The sequence below is a fragment of the Pongo abelii genome, chromosome 16 (genome assembly GCF_028885655.2).
Source record: "Pongo abelii isolate AG06213 chromosome 16, NHGRI_mPonAbe1-v2.0_pri, whole genome shotgun sequence".
Taxonomy (NCBI): Eukaryota; Metazoa; Chordata; class Mammalia; order Primates; family Hominidae; genus Pongo; species Pongo abelii.
Window position 1 is genome coordinate 23,300,571 of NC_072001.2, and position 23,129 is coordinate 23,323,699.

The 23,129-nt window shown below is 39.0% G+C and overlaps 1 protein-coding gene across 1 annotated transcript in view; it reads right to left on the reverse strand.

Moving 5' to 3' along the window:
- Positions 1–23,129, reverse strand: part of LOC103889494 (uncharacterized) — a 147,075-nt gene that overhangs the window by 116,224 nt on the left and 7,722 nt on the right. Inside the window, 2 exon segments of the mRNA XM_063716105.1 lie at positions 20,848–20,975; positions 21,819–21,838. Coding sequence (XP_063572175.1) covers positions 20,848–20,975; positions 21,819–21,838 — 148 coding nt within the window.

The following is a 23,129-nucleotide window of genomic DNA, read 5'->3' on the forward strand; positions in this document are numbered from 1 at the left end:
CATTTTTCATGGCTGAACGGTATTATATTGTGTATATATACCATTTTCTTTAACCATTCATTCACTGATAGACACTTAGTTGTTTCCATACCTTGGCTATTGTGAAAACACTGCAACAAACATGGAAGTGCGATATCTCTTTGATATCTTGATTTCATTTCCTTTGGATATATATCCAGTAGTGAGACCGCTGGATCATATGGTATCTTTTTTTTTTTTTTTTTTTTTGAGACAGAGTCTCACTCCACTGCCCAGGCTGGTGTGCATGGTGTGCAGTGGCACAATCTCGACTCACTGCAACCTCTGCCTCCCAGGTTCAAGCGATTCTCCTGCCTCAGCCTTCTGAGTAGCTGGGATTACAGGCATGCGCCACCTCACCTGGCTAATTTTGTATCTTTAGTAGAGACAGGGTTTTGCCATGTTAGCCAGGCTGGTCTCGAACTCCTGACCTCAGTTGCTCCACCCGTCTTGACCTCCCAAAGTGCTGGGATTACAGGCATAAGCCCAGCTGATATCTCTATTTTTAATATCTTGAGGAACCCTTATACTGTTTTTCATAGGAGCTGTACCAATTTACATTCTCGCCAACAGGGTGCAAGGGTTCCCTTTTCTCTGCATCCTTGCCAATACTTGTTGTCTTTTGTCTTTTTAATAGCCATCTTAACAGGTGTGAGATGATATCTCATTGTGGTTTAGGTTGCATTTCCCTGATAATTACTGATGTTGAGCATTTTTTCATATATATTTTGGCCATTGTATATATTTTAAGAAATGTCTGTTTGGGTCCTTTGCCCATTTTTTAATCAGGTTATTTTTTTCTTGCTACTGAGTTTGTCATATATTTTGGATATTAACCCCATGGCAGATGCATAGCTTGCAAATACTTTCTCCCATTCTGTAGGTTATCTCTTCACTCTGTTGACTGTTTCCTTTGTTGTACAGAAGCATTTTAGTTTGATGTAATCCCATTTGTCCACATTTTTCTGTGCTTTTGGGGTCATGTGTAAAATAATCATTTCCCAGACAAATGTCATAGAGCTTTTCTCCTACGTTTCTTCTGGATGTTAAATTTCTTACATTTTAATCTTTAATCTATTTTTAGTTGATTTTTTTTTTCTTTTTTTTTTTTTTTTTTTTTGAGACGGAGTGTCTCACTCACTCTGTCACCCAGGCTGGAGTGCAGTGGCGCATCTCGGCTCACTGTAAGCTCCGCCTCCCGGGTTCACGCCATTCTCCTGCCTCAGCCTCCCGAGTAGCTAGGACTACAGGGGCCTGCTACCAAGCCCAGCTAATTTTTTGTATTTTTTTTACTAGAGACGGGGTTTCACCATGTTAGCCAGGATGGTCTCGATATCCTGACCTCGTGATCTGCCGCCTTGGCCTCCCAAAGTGTTGGGATTACAGGTGTGAGCCACTGCGCCTGGACTTAGTTGATTTTTCTATATGGTATGAAATAATTTCATTCTTCTTCATGTGGATATCTAGTTTTCCCAACACCATTTATTGAAGAGACGACTGTCTTTTCCCCGTGTTCTTGACAGCTTTGTAAAAAGTCAGTGGGCTGTAAATGTGTAGACTTATTTCGGAGCTCTGTATTCTGTTCCATCGGACAACTTGTCTGTTTTTATGCCATTGCCATTGTGTTTTGCTTACTACAGCTTTGTAGCATATTTTGAAGTCAGGTAGTATAATGCCTCCAGATTTGTTCTTTTTGATCAAGATTGCTTAATTTATTTGGGGTCTTTTATGGTTCCATACAAATTTCAGGATTGTTTTTTCTATTTCTGTGAAGAATGTCATTGAGATTTTGACAGAGATTACACTGAATCTGTAGATCACTTTGGGTAGTATCAACATTTTAATATTGTTTTTTCCAATCTATGAATATGGAATATCGTTCCATTTATTTGTGTCTTCTTCCATTTCTTTCATCGATGTTTTATAGTTTTCATTGTAGAGATCTTTCACCTCCTTGGCTAAATGTATTCCTAGGTATTTTATTAGGGTTTCTCTTTCATTAGCACATTGCAGTATTAGGCATACAAGTCCTATACATGTTCTGTTAGATTTACACCTTAGCATTTAACTTTTTTGAATGATTATTAATGGCACTGTATTTTTAAATTTTGTTATCTATGTGCTCATCACTAGTAAGAGAAATACAATCAATTTCTGTATTTTTATTTTGTATCCAGGACCTTGCCAGACTCACTTTTTAGTTTTAGAAGTTACCTTGTAGATTCCTTGGAATTTTCTACGTGGACAAAAATGTCATCTGCAAACAAAGACAGTTTTATTTTTCTTCTCCTATGGTAAGAGTGGTGAGACAGACACCCCCACCTTATTCTATACCTTAGGGGGAAAGCATTCAGTCTTTCACTGCCAATTATAATATACAATATTAGTTCAAGGTTCTTAAATTTTTTATCAATTTGATATCTGTTTCTATTTTTCTGAGAGCTCTTCATGAATTGGTGACTTTGTCAAATATTTTTTCTGTATCGATTGGTAAGATCCTATACATTTTTTCTTCCTTAGTCTATTAATTAGCTGGATTACATTGATTGACTTTCAAATACTGAAACAGCCTTACGTTCCTCTAATAAACCCCATTTGGTTATGGTGTATAATTCCTTTTATATATTTCTTAATACTTTTGACAGGATTGTATTAATAATTTTTACTTCTATATTCATGAGATATATTGGTTTGTTGTTTGCTTCTTTGTATAGTCTTTGTATGGTTTTGTATCAAAGTCATACTAGATTCATAAAATGAATTGGAAAGTATTCCTTCCCTTCTGTTTTCTGGAAGAAATTATATGGAATTGGTGTAAATTCTCCTTTAAATGCTTGGTAGAATTTGCCAGTGAAACCATCTAGGCCTTAAGACTGAGGGGAGAGTTTTTATATTATAAATTCAATTTTCCATAATAATTATGGTGTTATTTAAATTACTTATTTCATATTAAGGATATCTTTTGATTTCTCAGCCCCCAAAAAAGGTAAATCCTAAGATGGCAGTAGGGAATTCCTAGAAGCAACTCAATTAGCTCTGCAGAACTCACAAAAGACTTCAGAGGTGGTAAATCAGATACTTTTGAAAGCAGGATAAAGTTGGGGTCAAAACAGTATGACTGATTGAGTCTGTTTAAAAAGAGATTAAATTTCCAGCTGACCTCCCTTACTTTGGCATGACTGCATGTTATTATCTAAAGAGGGTAAAACAGCAATTTTCTGGAGCAAGAGATAACTGGGTACAATTAAGGGCAAGAGTACTATACTGAAAACAGTGATTAAATACAAATTAATGTATTTAATGCTGATATCCCAGCTTTCTGCCTCACTTCATTCCTAAAATATTGGACTCAGAATGGCCTTCACTGGGAAATCAAAGCATTTCAAAATAGAACACCTAAAGACATCATCAGGCAATGAGATATACTGGCCACATCGTCCTCCAGTTAAGCTCATAGCTCATTTTGTTAAACTTGAATAAACAAACAAGGATCACCAGAAATCTTAGAAAGACCTCTAACCTTAAATACAGTGACAAAAAAAAAATTTTTTAAGAAAAGGACTGTTGTGGGGTGGGGGAAGGGGGGGAGGGATAGCACTGGGAGATATACCTAATGCTAGATGACAAGTTAGTGGGTGCAGCGCACCAGCATGGCACATGTATACATATGTAACTAACCTGCACATTGCGCACGTGTACCCTAAAACCTAAAGTATAATAATAATAAATTAAAAAAAAAGAAAGACCTATCCAGCCATTTTTTGCCCTGGAAAAGTCTCTAATATGTATGGTATTATGATTTCAATAAAAAGTTATATGTCACTAAAAAAAAAAAAAAAAAAAAAAGAAGAAAACAGCGATTTGGGAGGAACTGAGACTATGCAAGGTGAAGAAAATTTTCCTCCCAAATGTCTATTCATACTCTCAGAGATGAAACAGAAGATATTGCATCTGGGAATCAGGGACAGAATTCTATTTCTAAAAATTCAAGGAACAAAAAATAACTCAGGAAAAAAATATATGTATAGAAAGAAATAAAATACTTAGTAAAGAGAGTGAAAAAATAAATTTAGACAAATCTCCTGGAAGGCAGGGCAAATGAACAAAGAGAAAACTGGAAGATCTAATACCTGAATAATGGGAGTTTCAACATGAGAAAATAGAGGAACATGGCTGGGTGCAGTGGCTCATGCCTGTAATACCAACACTTTGGGAGGCTGAGGCTGGCAGATCACCTGAGGTCAGGAGTTTGAGACCAGCCTGGCCAACATGGTGAAACTCCATCTCTACTAACAAATACAAAAATTAGCCAGGCATGGTGGCATGTGCCTGTAGTCACAGCTACTTAGCAGGCTGAGGCAGGAGAGTTGCTTCAACCCAGGAGGCGGAGGCTGCAGTGAGCCGAGATCAAGCCACTGCACTCCAACGTGGGTGACAAGAGCAAGACTCCATCTCAAAAAAACAAAAAGAAAGAAAGAAAAGAAAATAGAGGAAAATGAATAGAAGAAATCATCAAGGAAATATTTTAGGACTGAAGAGAATGAGTTTTTATAGTGAAGGACGCTCTGTCAAATACAACAAATGAAAATAGACCCACACCAAGGCATAACGTTAGGAAATTTCAGAACACTGGGGGAAAATGTATGTTTCTACATGCATCCAGAGAGGAGGGAAAAAGAGCAGGAAATCCAGATGCCTTTAGATTTCTCAGTAACATTACTTGATGTTAGAATATGGAGCAAAGTCTTCAAATTTCTGAGGGAAAATCATTTCTACATAACTATTTACATGGAAAAATCATGATTCAAGTTTGAGAAGAAAATAAAGATCTTTTCAGAAAAGCAGGAAGCTTCTGGAGAATGTATCCACAAAAATGAGGAGGAAGAAGGAAGGTGATTAGGAAACAGGAGATCTAACACAGGAAAGAGGTAAATGACCCTCCCAGGATGACAGAAAAATGAGATTCCAAGACGCCTCCTGAATTTCTTGTTAGACAGCAAGTAGCTCAGCTAAAGGTTAAGAATTCTCCAGAAGAAGGGTCTAAAAGAAAATTAAAGTGAATGAAAATCAGAAAAGTGAATGAAATTAGTTAAGTGAAAATTAGAATGATGACATTTTTCTGAATTAGTGATAAGCATGTAAAAACTAAGAAAACAAGCAAATAAAAAAGCAACGTAATTATTGACTCTAGTGGAAAAAAAACTCAGGAAAGGAAAAATAATTGCAGTATATTACATGACATAGCTGTGAATAGTATAGAGGCATAATTTAATAATATGTCTTTATGATAATAATATACCTTCATAATAGTTTAATGAAGGCATTAATAATAATATGCCTTCATAATAATTTTAACACTGCATTTTGGCCCAGTCAAAGTTATATAAAACTCTGGGGTATGGGACTGGAAGACAGACTGGAGGGAGAGGTTGAGAAAGGAGAAAGAGGAGGGGGAGGGGGAGAGAGAAAGGAAGAGAAAGGAGCAGGAGGTGTGAAAAATTGTTAAATCTTCATCTTCTATAGTATGACTCTAATGAGTAGTGCCTACAACTGAAAGATCAAGAAGCAGTAATATAAACATGTTATTTAGAAATATAGATAAAACACCAAGAGAATCAGATAGAATTGTTAACAGTAGTTGCCCCGGCTGGGTGAGGAAATGGGAGGAAGGGAATCATGAGGCTGTTGTTTTTCACCTCAAGCCTACATGAGTCATTTGGCTCTTTAAACTATATACATGTGCATTGTTGAAAAAAATGATGTTTTTAAATATTTGTTAAAAGTCCATACTCCCTTTTTTTGTTTTCCATTTGCTTGGTAGATCTTCCTCCATCCTTTTATTTTGAGCCTATGTGTGTCTCTGCACGTGAGATGGGTTTCCTGAATACAGCACACTGATGGGTCTTGAGTCTTTATCCAATTTGCCAGTCTGTGTCTTTTAATTGGAGCATTTAGTCCATTTACATTTAAAGTTAATATTGTTATGTGTGAATCTGATCCTGTCATTATGATGTTAGCTGGATATTTTTCTCGTTAGTTGATGCAGTCTCTTCCTAGTCTCGATGGTCTTTACATTTCGGTATGATTTTGCAGTGGCTGGTACCGGTTGTGCCTTTCCATGTTTAGCGCTTCCTTCAGGAGCTCTTTTAGGGCAGGCCTGGTGGTGACAAAATCTCTCAGCATTTGCTTGTCTGTAAAGTATTTTATTTCTCCTTCACTTACATGAAAAAATGCTCACCATCACTGGCCATCAGAGAAATGCAAATCAAAACCACAATGAGATACCATCTCACACCAGTTAGAATGGCAATCATTAAAAAGTCAGGAAACAACAGGTGCTGGAGAGGATGTGGAGAAATAGGAACACTTTTACACTGTTGGTGGGACTGTAAACTAGTTCAACCCTTGTGGAAGTCAGTGTGGCGATTCCTCAGGGATCTAGAACTACAAATTCCATTCGACCCAGCCATCCCATTACTGGGTATATACCCAAAGGACTATAAATCATGCTGCTATAAAGACACATGCACACGTATGTTTATTGCGGCATTATTCACAATAGCAAAGACTTGGAACCAACCCAAATGTCCAACAATGATAGACTGGATTAAGAAAATGTGGCACATATACACCATGGAATACTATGCAGCCATAAAAAATGATGAGTTCACGTCCTTTGTAGGGACATGGATGAAACTGGAAATCATCATTCTCAGTAAACTATCGCATGAACAAAAAACCAAACACCGCATATTCTCACTCATAGGTGGGAATTGAACAATGAGAACACATGGACACAGGAAGGGGAACATCACACTTCGGGGACTGTTGTGGGGTGGGGGGAGGGGGGAGGGATAGCATTGGGAGATATACCTAATGCTAGATGACGAGTTGGTGGGTGCAGCGCACCAGCATGGCACATGTATACATATGTAACTTACCTGCACACTGCACACATGTACCATAAAACCTAAAGTATAATAATGATAATAATAATAATAATAATAATAAAAGAAAAAAAAATAAAATAAAAAAAATAAAAAAAAAAAAAAAGTCCATACTCCCCAACATAGCTTTCAATATTCTTCATAGAATTACCCATCCTTACCTATCCCACAGACCCATACTATAGTCATGCAGTTTTTTTTATCAACCCAGAAATTCATTACTTCACTTCTCTATTAATTTATGGAATAAAGTGTATTCAATTTATACCATACAGCAATAATAATGTGGGCGCAGCATAAAGAGATGAATGACACCATCTATGCCACCTAAAATTTTGTCTCAATTGTGGAAACAGAAAAATAAAACAATACAGTGGAATAAACACTCTCACAACGGTATTCATGAGATCCTACAGAAACACTAGAAGAATCGCCCCTGTCCTAGTAAAGAGTGACAATTGCCAATGAATGCAAAAGGAAGAAATGAGGACTCAAAAGGCATTTTTGTGATCAACCATGTGTCAACCAGAACAAGGAGAAAAGCATGATTTAGGCGGAAAGAAGAGCATTGGCAAAAAAGATGCAAGGCGATCGTGAGCACGCACTCATTTATTTACTCCTTCAATAAATGCTATTTGGGTCCTCATCACATGTGAGAAACTATGTAAGATCTTGGAATGATGAAGTCCTCCTTTCTCAAAAAGAGGTCCGAATTTGCCAACAATTTTAGTACTATAATGGATGCAAGGAAGCACAAAACAGGAAGACCAAAGTTTAACCAGTCAAGATAGGCTTCCTAAAAGAGCATGACCTTGAAGAATAAGTAAGAATTAGCCAGATATCACATAAAAATAGACAAAAAAATACAGGATAAGATGCAGGTGGTTAAAACAACAGACACATAAAAGGGGCAGGTTTGAAGTGAAGGAAAGAATATTAGGTAATAAATAATGCCATAGCAGTATTTAAAACGTCACTAGGTTGGGTACAAAAATATAGTTCAATAGAATGAATAAGATCTAGTATTTGATAGCACAATAGGGTGATTACAGTCAACAACCATTTATTGTATGTTTTAAAATAACTAAAAGAGTATAATTGGAATGTGTATAACACAAAGAAATGATAAATCCTTAAAGGGACGAATACCCCATTTACCCTGCTGTGATTATTATGCATTGTATTACTGCATCAAAATATCTCACATTCCGCATGAATATATACACCTACGTACCCATCAAAATAAAAAATAAAAATAAACAAAGAACTCCACTAGAAGTTAATAGATCAGAAAAAAAGTTCAGGTCAGGCGTGGTGGCTCACGCTTGTAATCCCAACACTTCGGGAGTCCAAGGACTGTGGATCACTGGAGGTCAGGAATTTGAGACCAGCCTGGTCAACATAGTGAAACCCCATCTCTGCTAAAAATACAAAAATTAGGTGGGCGTGGTGGTGCACACCTGTACTCTCAGCACTCTGGGAGGCCGAGGCGGGCAAATCACTTGAGGTCAGGAGTTTGAGACCAGCCTGGCCAACATGGTGAAACCCCATCTCTACTAAAAATACAAAAATTAGCTGGGTGTGGTGGCACATGTCTGTAACTCCAGTTACGTGGGAGGCTGAGGCAGAAGAATCACTTGAACCTAGGAGGCAGAGGTTGCAGTAAGCTGAGATCGCACCACTGTACTCAAGCCTGGGTGACAGAGTGAGACTGTCTCAAAAAAAAGAAAAAAGTTCAAGTTACAGCTTGAAAATCACCCCTACGTGCACAGAAAAAGAAAAAAAAAAGAGGAAAGTAATTAAAGAGAACATGATAAATGTGGAAGACAGACAGAAGTTACTGGTATTAATGAAGAAAAATCCAGAAAAAATGGGTAAGAACCAACAGTGAATAATATAATAGAAGAAAAATCTTCCTACCACAGAGAAGGATCTAAATCTGTACCAAAAAGTTGGTCACCATGTGCCAGGGTAAAATAAATAATATGACACTGACATCTAGACATGGCCTTATAAAACTCTTGAACTTAAGGGAAAAAATAGACTCCTATGGGCAGACAGGTTATCTAAAAAATAGGTTATCTACAAAAAACCCAGCTGGCCTGGGAGGTCTATAAGCAACACCATATACCAAGCTTTATGGAAAAGGAACTATCAAGTCTTAAAAGGAAAAGGTTGTATCTTAGGAATTTTATACTCAAATAAGCCATTCACTGTTTATGTGTGAAAGCAAGAAAAAGTCATTTTCAGATATATAAGAACTCAAAGTATAAGACCTACAACTTTTTCCTGAAATTAAAAAGTCTATAAAATTTTGCTGCTTGAAGTGTGGTCCATGGACAGACAGCACTGACATCACCTGGGAATCTGTTAGAAATGAAAGCTCTTGGGCCTCATTCCAGATCTACTGAATCAAAGTTTAGATTTTAACAAGATCCCTAGGTGATTCATATGCACACTAAAATTCCAGAAGCAAAGCTCAAAATATATCTCTGCCAACAAAGCTATCATTCAACCTGAAGAACTGAATGCTCAAAGGAAGAAATGGGGACTCAAAGCAGCAATTGACAATCAGCATTGAAATAATGCTGCTTGTCTGCATGCACACACAATTAAGATAGACAGTGAGTGTTGAAATAATGTGTACACACACACAATTAAGTTTCAACCATGCTTTGATGTATTACTATGAAAGAAAAGATATAAAGAAAAAAACTGCCAATAAACTGAAGATAAAATCCCAAATTCTAATAAACTCAAGAAATGGGAATAAAGAAAAAAAAGCCTAAGTAGTCATCATTTTACATAAGGAGAAATCAAAAGAAATTACTAATGACAGAGATAGTTATAAAATAATTATTAAAATGTGGTTTTTAAGTATATATTTAATCATCAGTAAAATAAAAACAAGATATGTGTATAATTTCCAAATTAGCAGAGGTAAAATTTCAGGGAAAATTTTAGGGAAAATGAAGAGAGGAGGAAAGATTTTAAATAGAGATGGTAATCGGAGCATATATATTGAACTTCCCCCTTACAAATTCCCATTGAAATGACTATGTTAATAAGTGAATAACTCTGTATCATACCTGGAAATTCACAGAAGTTATACACAAGGCAGAAACTTTAGGTGATTATTGCTATACATAGGGTAAGTAAGACCGAATTAAAAGAGAGCACATAAACTATTCACTGTACATAAAGGAGAAGTCTGCCTTTGAAGTAAAGAAGAGATCTACAAGAGAATCCACCAATTCCCACTACATTAGAGTGGCAGGTGATATAGCCAATTCCTGCCAATCAATGGCATGGGGGCAGTTAGTCTAAGACAAAAGTGTAAGGGCCCATAAGGTCCCACTCAGTGAGGGCCCCTGTAAAACACTCAGTGCCTACATGGGATAGGGTATTCTGGAGCGATGAAATAAAATGCAGACACTCCAGAAACTATCTCCAAATGAAGGAAAGCCACAAAATAATAAAAAACGAGATTCACTGACACAAAGGCAATGTTTCTTCTTGTGAATGCCTTCAGCTGCAGCAGCCATAATAACATAAAGCTGCAACAGGTCTAAAGCAGCAACTCTTTAGGCAGAAGAAGGGCATTTTTCCCACAGGCAGCCATAACTGAATTAACAAGGGACTTGATCAAACTTTGACTCTAATCCAGATCCCTGATATTTGAAGTAAAGGAATGTGGACACACACACAGTATTTGAAGTAAAGGAATGTGGTCACACACACACACACACACACACACACACAGAGTATATATGCAGATACTTTTAAAATTTGCTCTTCCATTTTTTTTTTAACTTCTTAAATGACAGCTTGCACCACTGTTTTTTTTTTCAACCAATTTTTCTTTTCTAATATGTGTATTCAGGGCTATTAAACTTCCGTATAAGGGTGAATTTAGATGTATCCCCATGTTTTAATATATTATATTTTCATGATTCCTCTATTTCTGCTAATGCTTCTTCCTTTAAATTCTACTTTGTCTGATATTAGTACAGGTACATCAATTTTCTTTTCATTTTGGTTCACATTATAGCTTTTTTCCATCCTTTTATTTTCAGTCTTTCGGTATCCTTGTATTTAAGGTTTGACTCTAGTAAACCACATAAATTTTGTTTTATAGTCTAACAATCTTTTGTCTTTTAACCGAAGTAATTAGTCCATTTACATCTAATGTAAAATATATATTCTGGGGTTCAAATCTACCGTTTTACAATTTGTCACAATTGCACTATGTTCTTTTTTCTCTCCTTTCTTGAACCTTTTGGATCAATCAAGTATTTTAGCATGATTCTGTTTGCCCTTGTGATATCTGAATAGCTACACATTTTTTTATTTTGCTTTTAATGGCAACCTTAGAAATTTAACATGCATCCCAGACTTTTAAAAGTTGAAGGTAAATTGTCTATGTTTACATTTTTCTGAAGAATTCAACGACATTTGAACACTTTAAATTCATTTTACTCTCTTCTGAATTTTATATTATTGTTTCCATGTTTTTAAAGTTTCTACTTATATTTAAACTCCAGAAAACACTATTGCACTAAACAGTGTGTGTGTGTGTGTATATATATATATATATATGCATGCTATCCATTGCTCTTTTATAATTTAACTTTTATTTTAAGTTCAGAGGTATGTGTGCAGCTTTGTTATATAGGTAAACTTTTGCCATGGGGGTTTGTTGGACAGATTATTTTGTCACCCAAGTATTAAGTCTAGTACTCATTAGTTATTTTTCCTGATCCTCTACCTTCTCTCACCTTCCACCCTCCAATATGTCCCAGTCAATGTTGTTCCCCTGTATTTGTTCATGTGTTTTCATAGTTTAGCTTCCACTTTTAAGTGATAACAAGTGGTATTTGGTTTTCCATTCCTGCACTGGTTTGCTAAAGATAATGGCCTCCAGCTGGAGGAATGAAGCTTCCTCCAGCTTCATTCCTGCACAAGACATGAGCTCATTCTTTTTATGGCTGCATAATATTCCATGGTGCATATGTACCACATTTTCTTTATCTAGTTTACAATTTTTTTTTTTGAGGAGGAGGAGTCTCACTCTGTCGCCAAGGCTGGAGTACAGTGGCATGATCTCCACTCACTGCAACCTCCACCTCCTGTGTTCAAGAGATTCTCTTGCTTCAGCCTCCTGAGTAGCTGGAATTACAGGCACCTGCCACCATGCCCGGCTAATTTTTGTATTTTTAGTAGAGATGGGGTTTCACCATGTTGGCCAGGCTGGTCTTGAATTCCTGACCTCAGGGGATCCACCCGCCTCAGCCTCCCAAAATGCTGGGATTACAGGCATGAGCCACCACGCCTGGCCCCAGTCTACAAGTGATGGGAATTTAGGTTGATTCCATGTCTTTGCTATTGTGAATAGTGCTACAGTGAACACATACATGCAAGTGTCTTTATAATCAAATAATTTATATTACTTTGCATATATACCCAGTAATGGGATTTTTGGGTCTAATGGTATTTCTGTTTTTAGGTCTCTGAGCAGTCACCACACTGTCTTCCACAAAGATTGAACTAATTTACACTCCCACCAACAGTGTATAAATGTTCCTTTTTCTCCACAATCTCACCAGCATCTGTTACTTACTGACTTTTTAGTAACAGCCAGTCTGAATGGTGTGACATGTTATCACATTGTGGTTTTGATTTTTATTTCTCTAATGATCAATGATGAGCTTTTTGTTCGTGTGACTTTTGGCCACATGTCTTCTCTTGAAAAATGTCTGTTCATGTCCTTTGCCCACTTTTTAATGGAGTTGTTTGTTTTTTTCTTGTAAATTTAAGTTCCTTTGTCAGATACATAGTTTACAAAATTTTTCTCCCATTCTGTAGGCTGTCTGTTCACTCTACTGATGGTTTCCTTTGCTGTGCAGAAACTTACTAGTTTAGTTAGATCTCATTTTTGAATTTTTGCTTTTATTGCAACTGCTTTTGGTGTCTTCATCATGTAATCTTTGCCCATTCCAATGTCCATAATGGTATTGCCTAGGTTGTCTTCCAGGGTTTGTATAGTATTGGGTTTTACATTTAAGCCTTTAATCCATCTTGAGTTAATTTTTGTATATCATGTATAGAATTGATCCATTTTCAATCTTCTGCATATGGCTACCCATTTATCTCGGCACCCATTATTGAATAAGAAATCCGTTCTCCATTGCTTTTGTCAGGTTTGTCAAGATCAGAAGTTGTAGGTGTGTGGCCTTATTTCTAGGTTCTCTATTTTGTTCCGTTAGTCTATGTGTCCATTTTTGCACCAGTATCATGATGTTTTGGTTACGGTAGCCCTGAAATACAGTTGTAAGTCAGGTGGCATGATGCCTCTGGCTTCGTTCTTTTTGTTTAGGATTGCCTTGGCTATTCAGGCTGTTTTTTGGTTCCATATGGATGTTACAATAGTTTTTTTTTTCTAGTTCTGTAAAGAATTTAAATGACTTGAATAGAAATAGCATTGAATCTATAAATTGCTTTGGGCAGTATGGCCATTTTAACAATATTGATTCTTTCTATCCGTGAGCATAGGATGTTTTTCCATTTGTTTCTGTCATCTGATTTCTTCAAGTGGTGTTTTGTAGTCATCCTTGTAGAAATATTCTACCTCCCTGGTTAGCTGTATTCCTAGGTATTTTGTTTTGTGTGTGTGACAACTGTCAATGGGATTGTGTTCCTGATTTGGCTCTTGGCTTGACTGTTGGTGTATAAGAATGTTAATGATTTTTGCACATTTATTTTGTATCCTGAGACTTCACTGAAGTTATCAGCTTAGGGAGCTTTTGGCCTGAGACTATGGGGTTTTCCAGATATAGGATATGTCATCTGCCAACAGGGATAGTTTAACTTCCTCTCTTCCTATTTAAATGCTCTTTATTTCTTTTTCTTGTCTGATTGCCTCATCCAAAACTTCTAGCACTATGTTGAATAGGAGTAGTGAGAGATGGCATCCTTGTCTTGTGCTGGTTTTCAAGGAGAATGCTTCCAGCTTTCACCCATTCGGTATGATGTTGACTGTGGGTTTGTCATAGATGGCTCTTATTATTTTGATATATGTTCCTTGAATACCTACTTCATTAAGAAGTTTTGTTTTTTTTTTTTTTTGAAATGGAGTTTCACTCTTGTCGCCCACGCTACAGTGCAATGGCAGGATCTCGGCTCACTGCGACCTCTGTCTCCTGGGTTCAAGTGATTCTCCTGCCTCAGCCTCCCAAGTAGCTGGGATTACAGGTGCCCGCCACCATGCCCAGCTAATTTTTCTATTTTTAATAGAGACATGGTTTCACCATGTTGGTCAGGCTGGTCTTGAATTCCTGACCTCAGGGGATCCACCCACCTCAGCCTCCCAAAGTGCTAGGATTACAGGCGTGAGCCACCACACCTGGCTCACTGATCTTTTGAATGGTTTTTTGGGTCTCAATCTCCTTCAGTTCAGCTCTGAGTTATTTCTTGTCTTCTGCTAGCTTTGGGATTGGTTTGCTCTTGGTTCTCTACTTCTTTTAGTTGTGATGTTAGGTTGTTAAATTGAGATCTTTCTAACTTTTTGATGTGGGCATTTAGTGCTATAAATATCCCTCTTAACATTCACCTTAGCTGTGTCCCAGAAATTCTGGCATGTTGTATCTTTGTTCTCATTAGTTTCAAATAACTTCTTGATTTCTACCCTAAATTCATTATTTACCCCAAAGTCATTCAGAAGCAGGTTATTCAATTTCCGTGTGATTGCATGGTTTTAAGTGATTTTTTTAATCTTTTTTTCTAATTTGATTGTGCTGTGGTCTGAGAGTTTTTTTTTTTTTTTTTTTTTTTTTGAGATGGAGTCTCGCTCTGTCGCCCAGGCTGGAGTGCAGTGGTGCGATCTTGGCTCACTGCAAGCTCTGCCTCCTGGGTTCACACCATTCTCCTGCCTCAGCCTCCCAAGTAGCTGGGACTACAGGCGCCCGCCACCACACCTGGCTAATTTTTTGTATTTTTAGTAGAGACGGGGTTTCATTGTGTTAGCCAGGATGGTCTCGATCTCCTGACCTTGTGATCCTCCTGCCTCGGCCTCCCAAAGTGCTGGGATTACAGGCATGAGCCACCATGCCCAGCCGAGATTGTTTTTTATGATTTCAGTTCTTTTGCATCTGCTAAGGAGCGTTTTACTTTCAATTATGTGATCAATTTTAGAGTAAGTGCCATGTGGTGATGAGAAGAATGTATATTCTGTTGTTTTGGGGTAGAGAGTTCTGTAGATGTCTATCAGGTTCATTTGATCCAGTGCTGAGTTCAGGTACTGAATATCTTTGTTAATTTTCTGTCCTGATGATCTGTCTAGTATTGTCAGTGGGGTGTTAGAGTCTTTTATTATTACCGTGAGGGAGTCTAAATCTCTTTGAAGGTCTCTAAGAACTTGCTTTATGAATCTGGGTGCTGCTGTGTTGGGTGCCTATATATTTAGGATAGTTCAGTCTTCCTGTTGAATTGAACACTTTACCATTAAGTAATACCCTTCGTCTTTTTAAATTTTTCTGGTTTAAAGTCTGTTTTGTGTGAAACTAAGATTCCAACCTCTGCTTTTTTTCTGTTTTCCATTTTTCTGGTAGATTTTTCTCCATCCATTTATTTGAGCCTATGTGTCACTGAATGTGAAATGAGTCTCTTGAAGACAAGCATACCAGTGGGTCTTGGTTCTTTATCCAGCTTGCTACTCTGTATCTTTTAATTAGGGCATTTAGCCCACTTACATTCAAGGTTAGTATTGATATGTATGGATTTGATCCTGTCATTATGATGTTAGCTGGTTATTTTGCAGACTTGTTTATGTGGTTGCTTTATAATGTCACTGGTCTGTGTTCTTCAGTATGTTTTTGTAGTGGCTGGTAATGGTCTTTCCTTTCCATATTTAGTGCTTCCTTCAGGAGCTCTTATAAGGCAGATCTGATGGTAACAAATTATCTCAGCATTTGCTTGTCTGAAAAGGATCATATTTATTATTCACTTATGAAGTTTAATTTGGCTGGATATGAAATTCTGGGTTGGAATTTATTTTAAGAATGTTGAATACTGGCCCAGAATCTCTTCTTGCTTGTAAGGTTTCAGCTGAGAAGTCTGCTGTTAGTCAATGAACTTCCCTTTGTAGGTGACCTGACCTTTCTGTCTTTAACATTTTTTCTCTCATTTCAACCTTGGAGGATCTAATGGCTATGTCTCTTGGGATGATCTTCTTGGGAAGTATTTTGCTGGGATTCTCTGCATTTCCTGAATTTGAATGTTGGCCTGTATAGCTAGTTGGGTTCATCCATGAAGTTCTCATGGATGATATCCCGAAATATGTTTTCCAAGTTGGTTCCATTATTCCCCTCTTTTTCAGGGACACCAATAAGTCGTAGATTTGGTCTCTTTACATGATCTCATATTTCTCAGAGGTTTTGTTCATTCCTTTCATTCTTTCTTCTCTATTCTTGTCTGACTGTCTCATTTCAGAAAGCCAGTCTTAAGCTCTGAGAGTCTTTCCTCCACTTGGTCTATTCTGCTATTAATACTTGTGATTGCATTATGAAATTCTTGTAGGGTGTTTTTCAGCTCTCTCAGTTCAGTTATATACTCTTCTATACTGGTTATTTGGTCTGCCAGTTCCAGTATTGTTTTATAATGGTTTTTAGCTTCCGTGGACTGGGTTTCAACATACTGCTATAGCCTAAGGATCTTCATTTCTGTCCGTATTCTGAACTCTGTTTCTGTGACTTCATCCATCTCAACCTGGTTCAGAACCCTTGCTGGAGAGGCAAGGTGGTCATCTGTTGGAAAGAAGGCGCTCTGGCTTTTTGAGTTGTCAGGGTTCTTGTGCTGATTCTTTCTTATCTTTGTGGGCTTATCTTCCTTTAATCCTTGAGGTTGCTGACTTTTTGCATAATTTTGTTTCTTTTATCCTATTTTTTAAATGACCTTGAGGGCTTGATTCTAGTATAAGGTGGATCCAGCCAACTGGCTTCATTTATGAAAGATTTTAGGGGGCCAACACTCAGCTCCCAATACCTGGACTGGATGTTCTAATTCTGGGGTACTTGTATTGGGCCCCAACTTTGTTCTCTGGATCCTTGATGTTAGGAATCCACTGCACTGTGGGGGCCAAATGCTTTTGGACTGCCGGTCATTACACTCTGATGGCTGATGTCAGCCAAAGCATTTCATAGCACGATGACAGAGGGATCCATCCTCATTTGCACATATCAGCAGCAGTGGTAGTGGTAGCTATGGTGGAGTGCTAGCAGGTGCCGGGGGTCCTGCCTCTCTGTGGGCATTCACCACAGTGGCAGAGGCAGTGCAGCTGGGGGTGGGCAGGAGGCCCCTGTTGGTGACTGTGTGTTCAGTCATGCTGGAGGTGGTGTTGGCTCAGGGGTGGGGCACTGGCAGGTGCAGGTCTGAGTGCCTTCTCTGTGCCCCACAAGTAGGAGTGGTTGCTCAGGGTGGGGCAGGATCCACTGTTCTCTGCACAGTGTTAGCCCAGGGTGGGATGCTGGCTGACTCTGTGCCCACCAAGGCTCTGTCTGCAGTGGCAGTCAGCAGGGGACTGCCCATTCTGCTTACTCTCATCTAATTGCTCTCCAGGCCTAAAAGTCTGTTTTCATTTCCTGCTTCAGGATATTTACATATGCTGCTCCCACTATCTGAAATTTTTTGGTCTCATAACCCTTCCCATCACATAATTGATTTCTTCTTAGCAGTAATATCTCAGCATATACATGCCCCAGGACAGAGGGCTTCCCTGACCATTTTATGGATTTTCTTAACACAATTTTTTTTTTTTTGAGACGGAGTTTCACCCTTATTGCCCAGGCTGGAGTGCAATGGTGCAATCTCAGCTCACTGAAACCTCCACCTCCCGAGTTCAAGCAGTTCTCCTGCCTCAGCCTCCTGAGTAGCTGGAATTACAGGCATGTGCCAACATGCCCAGCTAATTTTGTATTTTTAGTAGAGATGGGCTTTCTCCATGTTGGTCAGGCTGGTCTCGAACTCCTGACCTCAGGTGATCCACCCGCCTCAGCCTCCCAAAGTGCTGGGATTACAGGTGTGAGCCACTGCGCCTGGCCAGTGACACAATTTTTAATTATATATAATTTGATTGTTTACTTGTTTATTGTTTGTCTCCTTAGATGTAAGAACTTTGAAGGCAGGATACGTGTTAGCTTAATTCACTGGAGTTAAACTCCTTACTCACATCAAGGGAATTAAAAGGATCTGGAGCCAGAGACTTACAGGAAGAACTTCTGAGGATTTCATTGAGAAAGGTGTGCTGTGAGCCTACCTCTCATTCTGCTCCATCAAGGAGAAGGGATGAGGGTTTCAGTCTGCTAGCCCCAAATCAAGAGGAAGAAATTTTAAGGACAGCACTTGAAGAGTTCAATGTGTCACCAACAGTTGGTTGGTGTTTAATTCACACCTGAGAAATTTAAGGGCTGAGAGAACAGCTACAGCAGCCCATGTAAGCAGAGTAGGTGTTGCAGCACTGGCTCCCTGGACTTGAAGAGTTTGTTTAGCAAAGTTTACATGAGGGTTTCCTGTGAACCAGATGTGGGCATGTGCATGAGTTCCAGCATGTGGTTGTCTTAAGAACTTACCAGGATGGCCACAGAGGGGTTAGCACATGTAAATAGGGAGAAGCTGGGGGCATGTCTAGCAGTCTCAGAGCTGAGGAAAGAGCAATATTACCAAGCCAAAGTGTTGTGAATAGCACATTTCAAGGGAATTGGAGGCAAGAAATCCCAAGGAATTTGGGAGGGCAAAGGCAATTTCTCAGAAAATCCATCAAAGTGCTCACAACAGTCAGCTTAAGACACTTGCCAAACAGAGAACACCAATACCTGCTCTCAACAATAAAGCCAAGAACTCTCCTGCCTCCCTTTCCTCTCCTCTTGCCCAAGTCTCCCCTTCTGAGTACGAGTAGAAAAGATGGAAGAAGTTGAGCAACTGCCCTTCCCTACCTTCAGCCTTCTGGAGATATATCACCTGGCAAAATTATGTTCCAAGCAAAATCAAAGAAATTTTAAAAATGAACCAAATAATAAATAAATATGTGAACATTTTAGTTGTATGACAATAGGATGAAAGGGGTTATTCATGGTCCTTAATATATTCCTCTAAATTCTTTTTAACAAATGCAAGTACATACTAGAAAAAAGAAAAAAAGACCAATGCAAATAAATCCCACTCCTTTCCCACTCTAACCCTACCACTAATTGCAAATTATTCAGACTTCTCAGACTTGAAGTTTAGAAAGAGATGCCAAAGTTCTCCCTTCCCTACTCATTCCCAGACTGGAAACCTCTCCCATGTGGCTGGCCAGCAGTGGGAAAGAACTCACCCTTTACATAAGAAGCCCCCTGGCCGGGCATGGTGGCTCATGCCTGTAATCCCAGCACTTTGGGAGGCCGAGGCAGATGGATCATTCAGGTCAGGAGTTCAAGACCAGCCTGGCCAACATGGTGAAACCCCGTCTCTATTAAAAATACAAAAATTAGCCAGGCATGGTGGCAGGCACCTGTAATCCCAGCTACTTGGGAGGCTGAGGCAGGAGAATTGCATGAACCTGGGAGGCGGAAGTTTCAGTGAGCCCAGATACCGCCACTGCACCCTAGTCTGGGAAAGAGTGAGACTCCGTCTCCAAAAAAAAAAAAAAAGCCTCCTCCCCTTGCCCACAGGGTGTAGCTCTCCTATTGCAGCCTCCTTGGCAGAATAAATATATCCCAATACAGCATGATACCCCATCATTCTTCCACACAGCATGACACAGAATACCAGGGCCTATATCTGCTCACCAAGGTGGAAATATGGGGAAGTAGGCATAACACTTTCTCTTTGCAAGAATAATCCCTGGATTTAGTTCACCAATGCTTTACTGAAGTTTCCATGCTCTGAGTTAGAACTCACCCTGGGGGAATGCTACTATAGTACCTCCAGCAACCTTCCCAGGCCTTCCTGGAGTAGACCAGTGAGTCTTTCTTCTCAAAGGCCACATGTACAATCTCTCATCTGCCCTGCTCTGCATTGTCTCAAGGAAACTGGAAGACATACTTGGTCACTGTTTAATGTATGGTAGAACAGTGACCTCAACGAAATCCAAACTCCAGCCAAAATGTACTCTCCCTGCATTTCTACTCTATATCTTGAAGCTAATCGGCAAAGGCCAATTTATTCTTTTGCCTAACAATATCCCAAATCTGAAGATGACTGACATAATCTTGGAATCTTCTTTTGTACAAGACTAGCATGCCAGATTCCATCAATCTGGGGCTCTGTCTTACCTAGGAGCTGATGCAAAATCATTGACTGGGAATTAAACTGTCCCATAAAGAATTACCTTAAAGTGTCTCAAAAACAGTGATAAGCACAGGCTTATTACAAATTTACAGATTTTTAAAAAATAAGCTGATTTTACATTTTTGCAAATATTATTTAACATAAACATATCTAAAATGTGAAAACAGAACTTGCATCATGTTCTTAATCAATGGGTTGCTCAGAATAGATGAACAAGAACTGGATTAAATTGCAGCAACCCAAGGGCAGAACTCAGAAGACTTGACCTCTTGCCCCAACTCTTGACAACTTTAAACCAGTGACTTAAAGTGCCAGGATTTCCTTTCCTCAAAGCCCAAAGTGTCCAGTGCTCCTGGGTCCTGTGTGCAACATGGCGACACCCACGAAAACGGGACCATTGCTGCTTAAATATGTTAACCTAGGTTGACTAACATTTAGACAAAGCAAATGTTACACCATCATCACAGTACATTCCAAAGCCAAATAAAGTTATCTCTTCTCTCTACCCATCCAGAGGCACTGCCACATTCCACATGCAGGAGCAAGTGAAGCCACCACTGACCTTCTGGTCAAACATCTCCGCAGAGAATATGACACTCCTCCCTCACAGGTCTGGAAGCAGTCACTCCAGTCGCCCCAAGCATCCCAGTTGCCATCTTTGTCTTCATCTGAATGAGTGTTTCTTGAGGTCTAGATATTAAAAAGCAAACAAACAAAAAAAACCACACAATAAATTATAAGCAAATGTGGTAGAAATAGCCCAAAGCTTCCCCAGTTACTCTAGAGTCACCTTTTTTTTTAATTGAGACAGAGTTTTGATCTTATTGCCCAGGAGTGCAATGGCGCAATCTCAGCTTGCCGCAACCTCCTCCTTCTGGGTTCAAGCAATTCTCCTGCCTCAGCCTCCTGAGTAGCTGGGATTACAGGTGCCCACCACCACACCTGACTAACTTTTGTATTTTTAGTAGAGACAGGGTTTTGCTATGTTGGCCAGGTTGGTCTTGAACTCCTAACCTCAGGTGATCTGCCCACCTTGGGCTCCCAAATCCAGAGTCATCTAAGGTCTTCACAAAGACCAATGCTACCCGAAAATGCTTTGCTTTGGAATGACCGCATAAAAAAAAGACAGGTTTATATGAAAATCAGTTGACACACGCATGCCTTTCCACCTTAAGAAGGTTTTGTCGAGATGGCTTTTAAGCTCAGCATCATATCTGAAATTTTATCATTCCTAAATTTAAATAAACTGGCTAAATATCAATTATATTATTCTGTTTTCTAACTTACATAGCAGGGAACCTGCTTGAGCCTAAACCCCGTCTACTAAAAATACAAAAATTAGCCGGGTGTGATGGTGCGTGCCTGTAATCCCAGCTACTCATGAGGCTAAAGCAGGAGAATCACTTGAACCCGGGAGGCAGAGGTTGAAGTAAGCCAAGATTGTGTCACTGCACTCCAGCCTGGGCAACAGAGCAAGACTCTGTCCCAGGAAAAAAAAAAAAAGAAGTGCTCATGAGTGAAATTCTGACTTGCTTGCTTGTGCGTCAGGCAGACTGGCGGTAACTCCTAAGAAACCTTGCATCAGGATTTGTGGAACCTCCTGAGAGAATCTCCATTCCTAGAAAACAAAGTCATATGAACATAGTTGGCCAAGTTATAAAGATTTTGAATCCAAGAAAATAGGGAAGAGTCAATTATGAGTACAGTTTGGTTTAACTGGTTTCCTAGACTTTCCACCATTGACTTAATTCAGAATATTATAGAGAAGAGGGGGAATTACAAGTAAAAAGTACATAGATAGATGTAGGTATAGACCTGAAAAGAAATAAAGCTCATTATTAAGTTACACAACTTTACTAAGGGGTCTAAAATATACTTGAATAAATGAAGAAACAACCGTAGTCCTGAATGAGTAGACTCAATACAGTAAAATGCTACTTCTCTCCAAGTTTATCTGTAAGTTTACAGCAAGTCCCATCAAAGTTCCCAAAGAAAAATTTTTTGAAACATAACGAATGATTCTAAAGTTCATCTAGTGGCATAAATATCTATAAGAGCCAAGGGAGGCCGGGCTTGGTGGCTCATGTCTATAATCCTAGCACTTTGGGAGGCCGAGGTGGGTAGATTTCCTGAGCTCAGGAGTTCGAGACCAGCCTGGGCAACATGGCAAGACCCCATCTCTACTAAAATACAAAAAACTAGCTGGGCATGGTGTCACATGCCTGTAGTCCCAGGTACTCGGGAAGCTGAGGCACCAGCATTGCTTGAACCCAGAAGACAGAGGTGACAGCTGAGATCGTGCCACTGCACTCCAGGCTGGGTGACAGAGCGAGACTGTCTCAAAAAAAAAATAGCTAAAAAATTGTGAAGGAAGATAGAATTACTGTATGATCCAGCAATCCAACTTCTTGGTATTTATCCAAAAGAATTGAAATCAGGATCTCAAAGAGATATTTGCACACTTATTGTTTGCAATAGCCAAGACATGGAAGCGACCTAAATGTCCATCAACAGATGAATGGAGAAACAACATGTGGTATACACACAATGAAATGCTATGGAGCCGTTAAAAAGAAGGAAAGCCTATCACACGCCACAATATGGATGAATCTTGGGGACATTAGGCTATGTGAAAGAAGCCAGTCACAAAAGACAAATACTGCATGGTTCCATCTATATGAGCTATCTAACATAGACCGACTCATTGAAGCAGAAAGTACGATAGAGGTTGCCAGGAACTGGGGTGATGAGGAAATCAAGAGTTACTGTCCAATGGGTATAAAGTTTCAACCATGCAGAATTAAAAAGTTCTAGAGATCCGCTTTTCAACACTGTACTTATAAT